This window comes from Pinus tabuliformis, chromosome 9 (genome assembly GCF_031772625.1).
Source record: "Pinus tabuliformis cultivar Carrire ecotype Pingquan chromosome 9, CPIR1, whole genome shotgun sequence".
NCBI classification, from domain to species: Eukaryota; Viridiplantae; Streptophyta; class Pinopsida; order Pinales; family Pinaceae; genus Pinus; species Pinus tabuliformis.
This window is the reverse complement of record NC_142307.1, coordinates 655,791,326-655,802,163: the sequence shown is the minus strand read 5'-3', so window position 1 is coordinate 655,802,163 and position 10,838 is coordinate 655,791,326. Positions and strand designations below refer to the sequence as shown.

At 38.0% G+C, this 10,838-nt stretch overlaps 1 protein-coding gene across 1 annotated transcript in view; it reads left to right on the top strand.

Moving 5' to 3' along the window:
- The first annotated feature begins 2,071 nt into the window (after positions 1–2,071).
- LOC149150360 (large ribosomal subunit protein mL101 (rPPR4)-like) overlaps positions 2,072–10,838 on the top strand; it is a 62,703-nt gene continuing 53,936 nt past the window's right edge. Inside the window, exon 1 of the mRNA XM_089439671.1 lies at positions 2,072–2,590. Coding sequence (XP_089295797.1) covers positions 2,408–2,590 — 183 coding nt within the window. The 5' untranslated portion in view covers positions 2,072–2,407. The remainder of the gene's footprint in view (positions 2,591–10,838) is intronic.

Genomic DNA, 10,838 nt, shown 5'->3' with positions numbered 1-10,838 from the left:
GGAAGGGTGGGCTAGGAATTTACGTTTGCAATTGAAACATATAATGCAATTAGTACAGAATGGATTGTGATTATTTAATGCCAAATCCCAAATTAAAACACAGACTATGAGCCACGGGCATGGGAGAAAGGCCACGAGGATCTATTGCTGACTCCGGAGTGGAACCCTATCAAGGTAGTGTAACCAAGATCAGGTCAGAGCAGGGCCATTTTTAGGCCTGCAAGTTGTCACCTGAAGGTGAGATCAATTGTCGGATTGACACGATCTCGGTCATCAGATCTTTGGGGTGGTAACGTGGCGCTAACATTCATGCAAGTGTTCGATGCAAATGTGTGTTCTTAGTCATTGAACTTACGACAACAGGAAGTGATTACACTTGTGTACATGTTATGGACCCGGGGCCACCTTGGGTTCTCCTTAAGGCCTGCCAAAATTTGTTTGTCAAGCGGATTGTGGTCAAGTGGTAAATGAGATGTGTTATCATTACAGAGACTCGAGTGAAATCTCCTCGAAAGAACATGATGTCGTGAATTAATGTTGTCAATCTATGTTATTTTCTGATATCTCATGGATAACTACGCCTAGGCGGTTGGTCCTAGGCAATTTCCTGCATAATTTTGATCAAATAGATACACCTTTGTCATGCCATTTTAGCCAAAGGTAGGCCCACTTTGTTAACAAATACAAAGTATATTTCAGGACCAGACCTATTTATAACAACTTTCAAATCGTGAGCTGGGCTAGAATTTATAACAATAATAAAAATATCGAGTAACCCAGGAAGATTTACAAGAGACAAAAGAGCATATTCAATGGGCGTGCTTGTAATGGTTAGTTGGGCAGCGTTTTGAATGAGTAAAAGGCGTAGTTATCAACGTGTCAGCTAGAGGCCCGTAGTTGGGAAAGTGGGTGAAAACATGCAATGAATGAATAAGGTCCAACCTTGGAATTCATTGAAAAAAAAAACTTGGATGAAAATAAGACGAACATACAATGAAAGAAAGAAAGAAATTATTTTAACGTCCACGAGGCTAAAGATAGCCTATGGGACAGATTGCTTCTTCATTTGCTTGATGTATTCGGCCCTTTTTTTGTGAAGCTTCACAATAAATGCTTCCATCTTCTCGACAAACCCCTCGTTAAATAGATTATCCCAAGAGGTAGCTGCCAGCGTATCTACATAACTTTCCCTGTTGTCTTTGAAGGCCTCACATTCTAAAATGAAATGTTTTTCTGTTTCCACTTTTCCGGAAGAACAAAAAATGCATACTCTTTCCTCCCACACTTCCTTTGGCCTTTTCCAGCGCCCTGTTTCACAACGGAGTTGATGAGAATTAATTCTTAACTAAGCAATAAGAATTTTGGCTCTCCAAGAAATATTGACCTCTATGTATGCTTTTGGTTGATGATTATGGATGGGATTAAACACTTCAATATAGTAATTTTTCTTTCTTCCTAGCTCCTTCTCCCAAATACGTTTGTGGAATAGGGACCCCACTTTGGAATCCTCAACACCGTGTGAGAGAGTACCTAATAACTTGTCATTATTTAATGACAAATCCCAAGTAATGAGTACCAAATAAGTGTCCCTCTCCTCTGCACCAATAAAAAATTAAATAAATTAAATTTAAAAAATAGAAAAAATAAATTATTTGTAAGTTCTAATGTCCACTTTACATATTCTTTATAAATTTTTGGTCAACAAAAAATTAAAATAAATTTTAAATTATTTATTAAATATTAATTTACAAATAAATAAAAATAATTTAACATTTATGATTACAACCTATCAAATTTAAACCCAAACCTCAACTAAGAAACCTCATCATTACTCCATTTCAACACATCACGAGGCCAATGCCATGATGAATCACGTTAAAAAATGCGTAGTCTAATGAGGCTGAGGAGTTGCCTAGAAAGTTATGAAATTCCCGTCATAAATCCAAGTTATAGTTGTTAAACTTCAAAATTTTAGATGTATTAGACGTTTTTGATGGTGCTGAATCCATTTCCACTATAAAACCACGATTGAAACACTACTTCTACCAAATTTTTTAATTTTTGCCCAAATTCCGATCCGGGCCATTCCTCTGCCTCGTTAGACGACTCCGTTAAAAAATCTCAGAGTACATTCCCTCCCATCCGTTAACAAACTTGCAAACTTGTATCTATTCACAAAAACATTCAGAGAGGAGTTATAGATTTGGAAGGGACTGTCTTCTGGGTCAACCATAGATAACTATCGTGTCTGTTTTGGTCGTGCCATGCAGTGCGTGAGCGCAGATGCAGTATCAGCATTGCTTAACTCCTACGGTGATTTAGCTTCAGGTGACATGAAGCTGCCACAAGTCCGTGAATCGCTTTAAGTCGAAAAACCGCTCGCATGCCATCATAGGGCTTTGCAAGGATGGGGGCAAGAGCAGGTGGAGAAAATGTGTTCAGACGGATTTCTCCGCTGGGTAATCCCAATTGCAGTGTGATTCCAGAGCTGCAGAAATGGGTTAATGAAGGCAAAAGTCTCGGGAAATGGGAGCTGCAGATTATAATTAAGCAGCTCCGGAAGCATCGCAGGTATCAACATGCTCTGCAGGTCAGTAATACGAAAAAATGATATCTGTTAAACTTATCTCACTTAACGTGGTCTTTAATAGGATCGCGTTCTACATGTTATCCAAGTATAAGAGATGTCCAGGATAAAATGTATTAAACGGAGAGAGTATCTTGGCCCAATATGTAGGTCAATTATGTGGAAAATCTCAATAAAGATTTTGGTTTTGAATGAGCAGTGTTCAGGGCTGACCCATATTCCCAGCTTGAGTTCGGTGATCCTTGTTGCCTCAAAATCTAGCAGGCACTAGGAAAAAACCAGACTTTGTTGCAACAATGAGGGAGATTGCCACGGTCACCTCAGCAATCTTCCACCTGCTCTTTAGTGGAATTTATTGGAGTTGCACCACAAGGGAGGCTTTCCATTGATCACGTAAAGGGTATTATTATAGGTTGAATTTATTGGAATTGCACCACAAGGGAGGCTTCCCATTGATCACGTAAAGGGTATTATTATAGGTTAATCTTCTTGCTGCGCTTTAGTGGAATTGCACCACAAAGGAAGCTTCCTAGTGATCACCTAAAAGTTATTCTAGGTTATATGGTTCAAGGTGTTGTAAATATGGGCTAGGCGAAGACACTCTTTAATAGACAATGACACAATTATTTTTGCATTGGAACAACATATCATACATATGCCCTAAAAGAGGTATGTATGACCTAGGGTTTCAAGATATATATCAACAAAGGAATTACTAGGTGTACATGCACCAAAGAAATAGTTTGCAAATGATACGATCAATGAAGGAGAAAGCAAACCCTCAAATTAAGCCCTAAGTTGAAGCTCTAGCTAGAGTTAGGCTTTTAGTCGTTGATTTTCTAGTGCTAATTAGACAAGCACAATTTTCTTACAACTGATAATTACATCCAATGATATATAATATTACTTCAGCACATCCCATAATATCATTAAGCAATTACACTCAAAAAATTCAACAGTAAATGCAATAGAAATAGTAAGATCACAGTAGAGTAGCCATGGATAGTAGACACCAAAATTTTGCTATGGGAAACCCAAACTTGGGAGAAAATCCAACAATCTTTTGTAGGAGAATATGTTCAGTTCAACATAAGTACAATTTGAGTTTTACAAGTCAACCTTGGAGCTCCTAGGGCTAGACCAACCACTGCTAGACTTCGACCAATCTACAAAATGATGCCTTAGATTTGCCCTAAGCGATGATTTGATATGCTACAAAATGTTTTGGAGAAAAACTTGCAATCTGCCTCAGGTAAGCTTGAAATAACACAGAGAATGATCTTAAGATCAACCTTAAGATAACCTCCAAAACTGGCTTCAGGTCTGCTTTAAAACAAGGTTGAATTTACACCTCAGAATCAAGGCTGAAATACCTTCAAACTTGCCCTAAGACATGGCCAAAATAGACCTCAGGGCCGGGCCGAATTAGGCCTTAGGTGGGTTGAAATAGCCTGCAGACAGAGTGCAAATAGAGGCCTCAGAAAGGTTGAATGGTGTTGCAGAAGCTCTTGTTACAGACTTGAATTTTGGTTACCTTAGACAGTCTGAATTAGCTTTAGGAAGAGGCTAATTGTTCCATAGAAACAAATCTTCTACTTCAGATTAGATAGCACTTGTTCCTTTAACATTCATTGTTGCTTTTCATATCACCTTTTTGTTGAAATATGTAACTAGGTTCGGTCTTCATAATGACATATGTAATCATGATTTTGTGTATTTAATGAAAAGAGAAAAATAAATTTATTATTGTTATCCTTGAGGCATGGGTTTCATGCTCAAGGGAATTTTTTTTTTAGGTCAAGCACCCATTGAACGCTTCTAGGGCTTGTCATTGAGTATACAAGTTAATTGAGTCATTGTCATGTATGAAAGACCCTTTTGGGCATGTTATATATTGTAAAGAAAATTTATTTGAGTCAAAGGAAAATCAAAAGACCCTCCAAGGCCTCATCATGGTGCAAAATCAAGTTGGCCTACATGAAGGGAGAAGTCGGCGTAAGACAACAATTTGTATTCCTCAAAAGCCTATAAATAAGAAGGAACTCAACCTCATTTGAACACATTCTCAAGCAAGTTCAATCTCCTCAAGAAAGTAGTTGGGAGAAGGATGAAGAAGAGGAAGAAGAACAAGATTGAAGTTTTGGGCCTCTCTCTCTCTCTTGTGTTAGGGTTTCTACAGTTATTTGGCAAGACGAAATTATGAAGTTGCATCAAATTTGTGAAGCTGCATTGAAACTGTGAAGCTGCATCGAAGTTGTGAAGCTACATTGAAGCTGTAGCTAGGTCAAAGCTGTGAATCTGCTGGAGAGGTCAAAGTTGTAGTATAATCTGCTGGTCGAAGTTGTGGAAGAATTGTTGGGCAGAAGAATTCGCTGGAAGTTGAAATTGCAGAACTTGCTGTAAAGCAAGAAAAGTTTGACTTGATCTTGGAGGGTCTTGGTCAAGGGTCACAGGTCTTGGAATTCGTCAATTGAAGTTCTATAAGAAGAGAAGAATTCTTGTAGGTTTTCCTCTCAATTGGAGAGGTTTTGGCCCTGGTTGATCGCCTATATCTTGTGTCTGTTGTCTTATTGTTCTTTATGGTTTGGTAGCTGTTTGATGAAGAAAACACTAATAATAATCGAGTGACAAGAAGAAGCTAACCAAGAAAAGTAAAAATATATCACAAGCAGTTATCAAAACAAGAGAAATCACCTAATCATGTTGCCCTTAGATTCTCAACATGGTATCAGAGCTAAGCTGATAAGATAAGGAAAGGCAGCTAAAAGAAGGACACTCAAGGGCCGAAGCACTAGAAGGAGTATCAAGAAAGATCAAGACATTGACATCATACCATCAAGAAGAGATTCACAAGGGCTGAGTTCAAGCAATATTAAAGAAGACCTCAAAACCCTAACTTATCAAAAGAAGGGTTTCACACTTGAAGCATTATCGGGAAGCTCGCTCATCATCATCAAGGAAGATCTCAAGGACCATACCTAGAAGGACTACACATTGAAGCATCTTGAAGTCTCTACATCCAAGGGAAGCAGGAAGAAGTGTTGCCATCACCATCAAGCAATTAAGGTGATCTTCCTGTCGTTGAAACAAGGATCATTTTGAAGGAAGACATCTTCATCAAAAAGACATCTTCTATTATCAACATCATCATCAAGAAGGCATCAAGTTGAAGATATTGTCATCAAGAAGCATCTTCACTTGACAAGTAACTACCTTTATATTTATGATTGAATTTGCTATCAAAATGACTTCATTTTGCAAGGAAAACAACAAATTGGTTGGGTCATCAAACTTTCTTGCATGGAAGAAGAGGACATATTTTATCCTCATAGAGAATGAAGTTGTTGAACATGTTAAGGGCACGATTACTAAACCTCCAAAGGAAGAAGCTCAACCTCTATCAAAATATATGAAAGGGGAAGTAAGGGCTTAAAGGATTCTCATAGAATCCATCAAGGATCCCCTCATACCTTATGTATCAACGTTGGAGACATCAAAAGAAATATATGACAAATTAGTAGAATTGTTCTTTGTAAGTATTGCTAGAGAAGTGATATCTTTGAGAAACGAATTGTATAAATCGAAGATCTCAAAGGAAGATGGAATAACCTCATACTTTATGAAGGTATTAGAAATAAGAGACCAACTACAAGAGTTGGGAGAAATAATGTCCGACAAAGAAATGACCACCATAGTGCTCAATGCACTTCCAGAGGAATGGGGCAACTTCACATCTAGCATCTTTGGAAAGAAGGAAGCCACCCCATTCAATGAACTTTGGTCATTGTGTAAAATTGAAGAAACCAAGTTGAAGGAAAAAAGTGATGTAGGATCAAACGAGAAAGTCCAAGCATTTTCTGCCATGGCTAGGAAGAAAGGAAAGTTTGGAAAGTTTAGTCCTCAAAAAAAGAACAAGAAGAAGGATATGTTGAAGATCCAATGCTATGGTTGCCAGGAGTATGGGCATTACAAGAAAGATTGTCCAAAATTCAAGAATCACATCAAGAGGAAAGAAAGAAATGAAGCTCATATCACCAAAGAAGTGCAAGAACTTGATGAGAAGAAATCCAAAGGGATAGATCTTCACTATTAAGGTTTCTCCAATGAATATCAAAGAGAAGTAGGAGGTGAAAAGACCTCCACCATGGCAGTGAAGGGGAAATGCACTATGACAAGATGCATCTTAGTAGAAGATGGTGTTATACTAGAAGCATACCATTAAAGCAAGAGCTCATGACATCATTAGAGAAGCTTGAAAGAATAGCTGAAGTAGAAGTCTACATGGTTGTAGCAGTCATCATATAAAGGGATAACTCTTGGTAACCTCATTAAAAGAATATGTAGTGCATATGGTTGGAAGAAAGTCATCTAGCATGATAGAAGGAATTCATCATACATCATCATGATGAGAAAGGAGCTTCTATCGGATGAGGATAGTCTAGATCCTCTATTGGAATCTTCATTAGAAGGTTCATCTCTACTCAGAAGAAGCGTCTCGTTGATCATTCCACCTTGTGTGGGATACATTGTTTAGAAGGATGATGGTATGCTAACAAAGGAGTGCAACAAGACAAGTTGATTGAAGTACTCTCAATCTAGGAAAGGAAGTTGTCGAAGGAAGTCTAGATGACCAAAAGGAGGAAAGAGGTATGTATATATTTGATAGATTAAGTCATGTCATCATATAGTTGTAGACAACATGGGTAAATGCTCTACCTCGTGAGCATGATCAAGGATCTCTTCCTTTGAAAAGATGCATGAAGGTCTGGTTCACATATTGACAAGATGAAATCAACATAATATGTCCTCATATGGAATATGAGGTTAACAATAAAGATGAAGGAACTATGGATGAAAGTTCATGGGAAGCAAATTAGCAATATGTGAAGGGAGAAAGAAGAGATCATGAAAGATGCAACTATGGCCACAAAAGAAAAGGCAATCAACATTCGAGGACTAGAAGAATTGATCATGGCATCTCCATAGAAAGGAAAGACCATGATGAGGTCTGCAAAGAAAGGAGATCCTTGACATATGAAGTCTTGGAGATGTGTTTATGAATGTGCAGGATGTTGATGTTGTAGGCAAGCAAGATGTCATGATGAAAGGCCATCACAAAAAGGTAACTGTGATTTGATGTTCATTTTTATTTTTATTTTTGAACAACATTTGGATGGGTTGATACAGGGCTACTGAAATGAGAGTTGTAGATCTCATCTACAACTAGCTCTCATGTGGTTGGATGAAAGGTCCAAGAAGAAACATGACTTGAAAGAGGTAGTTGTATGAGGAAAAGCCAGATGTGGACTAGAGGATCACTTTCTGACAAAGAGAAGGATGACATGACCGATGTGGCTCGTGAAGGAAAGTGATGGATGGCCGATGCCCTACGAAAATATGAAGGCTCCATAATGTTGAGGATGAACTTGATGACATCAAAAGGAGGAGTCCCATAAGCAATTGATAGTCCCATGATCTCCACCTAGCGTAGAAAGTTGCTGGAAGCAAGTCCCTAGTTAAGAGGTAGCTTAGACAAGTCCCTGAATAAGAGGGAGCTTGGGTACATTCTTTTTATTGGAATGGGTATATCCTCCCTAGTTGAGAGGGAGAGATAGTCACATTATTCTTGTCTTCACTTTGGGAAGAAAGAATGGAGAATTAGGTAAGCATTTGGCATCTTATACTCTTTAAGGATGAGGTAGGGCAACCAAGATAACAGTAGTCGAAGAGGATCGATCTTCTTTGAGGATTGGGAATCCAAGATAAGAATAGTCGTGAAAGGACATACTCTATGAACACTTGGGTGGGGTATGTACCTTGAGAGACAATGATGATGGTGTCTAAGTCATTGGTCTCGCCAACATTTTGCTCTGATCTTGTCGAGAGATAGAGCTGTTAGTCAAGGCCTTGCTATGTAATAATGCTGGACGATATGATGCTAAACAAATGGGTTACCAATCCGACTCTTCTTATGAGAATTCTTCAAATTGAGAATGTGCAAGTACCTTGTATGGATTATGAATACCTCCCTAGTTAAGAGGGAGTGTTGAAATATGTAACTAGGTTCAGTCTTCATAATGACATGTAATCATGATTTTATGTATTTAAGGAATATAGAAAAATAAGTTTATTTTTGTTATTCTTGAGGCATGGGTTTCATGCTTAAGGGAAATTTATTTTTAGGTCAAGCACCCATTGAGTGCTTCTAGGGCTTGTAATTGAGTATACAAGTCAATTGAGTCATTGTCATGTGTGAAATACCCTTTTGGGCATGTTACATATTGTAAAGAAAATTTATTTGAATCAAAGGAAAGTTAAAAAACCCTCCAAGACCTCGTCATGGTGCAAAAATCAAGTTGGCCTACATGAAGGGACAAGTCGACCTAATGACAATAATTCGTACCCCTCAAAAGCCTGTAAATAAGAAGGAATTCGACCTCATTGGACACATTCTCAAGCAAGTTCGATCTCCTCAATAAAGTAGCTAGAAAAGGACGAAAAAGAGGAAGAAGAACAAGATCGAAGTTTTGGGCCTCTCTTTCTCTCTCTTGTGTTAGGTTTCTATAGTTACTAGGCAAGACGAAATTATGAAGCTGCACCGAAGCTATGAAGTTGCATTGAAGTTGTGAAGCTGCAAGCTTGCAACTAGGTCGAAGTTGTGAAAGGTTGAAGCTCTGAATCTGCTGGAGAGGTCAAAGTTGCAGTAGAATTTGTTGGTCGAAGTTGTGGAAGAATTGTTGGGCAAAAGAATTTGCTGGAAGTTGAAATTGCAGAAATTGGTGGAAAGCAAGAAAAGTTTGACTTTGTGTTGGAGGGTCACAGGTCCTGGAATTCGTAAGTAGATACCATTTTTGAATGGTCCAATTATTAATTCAATAACGGATATGGAAAACCCCTCCTCCTTGGGCCTGAAGTAAAAGGCCCTTCAGAAAAGCTATAAAGCCCTCTAATCCAGAGCATACAGTGAGCATCTTCATTATGGCCGTTTTGCTCTATCCCCGCTCTGTAAAGGTCGAGCCGATACAATAGGCATCGCAATGCGAAGAACCTTTCATCAAAGAGAGAGATGCTGTATATCAGTCCCTTACATATTACTCTGAATTATATTGTTCCTGCGGAGCTAGTCAATATTGTGGCTTACTATTCAATTACGGGTTCATAGCTAATTACGGTAAGCTGATCATATGATCAATTGATTTTGTGATATATGATCTACATAGATTAGATCATTTTGAAATTATTCAATTGCAGTCCATTTTTATCATATTAGTGACTTCCAGATCGAAAATAATAAAGATCATTCTAAAAACTAGTAAATTGAAGTTCTATAACAAGAGAATAATTCTTGTGGGTTTTCCTCTTAGTTGGAGACGTTTTGGCTTGGGCTAATGACCTATATCTTGTGTCTGTTGTCTTATTGTTCTTTATGGTTTGGTAGATGTTTGATGAAGAAAACACTAATAATAATCAAGTGAAAAGAAGAAGTTAATCAAGAAAAGTAAAAATATATCACAAGCAGTTATCAAAATAAGAGAAATCACCTAATGCCGCTGCCCCTAGATTTCTCAACACTTTTACTCCTCTTTTGAATCTCGGTCTACTTCAGATCTTTCCTTTGAAATCTCGGATTGCTTCTCAGATATCCAGAAATGCACCGAATTGATGCTCAAAATGCCCATGGTTAGGGCATGTTTATATTGATTGAAGAGGCCTATTATGAGGTTGACTTGATCCTTTAATAGACCCGACTTTCACTGGAGTTGACTTGAACTTCTGTGCAATCAAATGAATTCATAAATTCAATTTTATGGGCCAACCTTAACACAAAGGCTTAGGTCACTTTAAAAATAGTTTGCCTTCATAATACTTAGCAGACTTGAGTAGCTGAGGAATACTTCCCGCAACTACCCAAAAATCAACATTAGTAGGGCATCAAATGAATTCATAAATTCAATTTTATGGGCCAACCTTAACACAAAGGCTTAGGTCACTTTAAAAATAATTTGCCTTCATAATACTTAGTAGACTTGAGTAGCTGAGGAACACTTCCCGCAACTACCCAAAAATCAACATTAGTAGGGCACCAATTGCTTGGAAAGGATGACGTCAACCCTTCTAGGGTAATTTCAACTATGTAAAATGTTAGATTTTGGGTTTAATGGCTCAACATGGATGAAATCAAGGTCAATTAACCCCAACACTTACCTAGAGGTGCCCTAATTGAATTTGGCCCTACAAAATAACCCTAGTG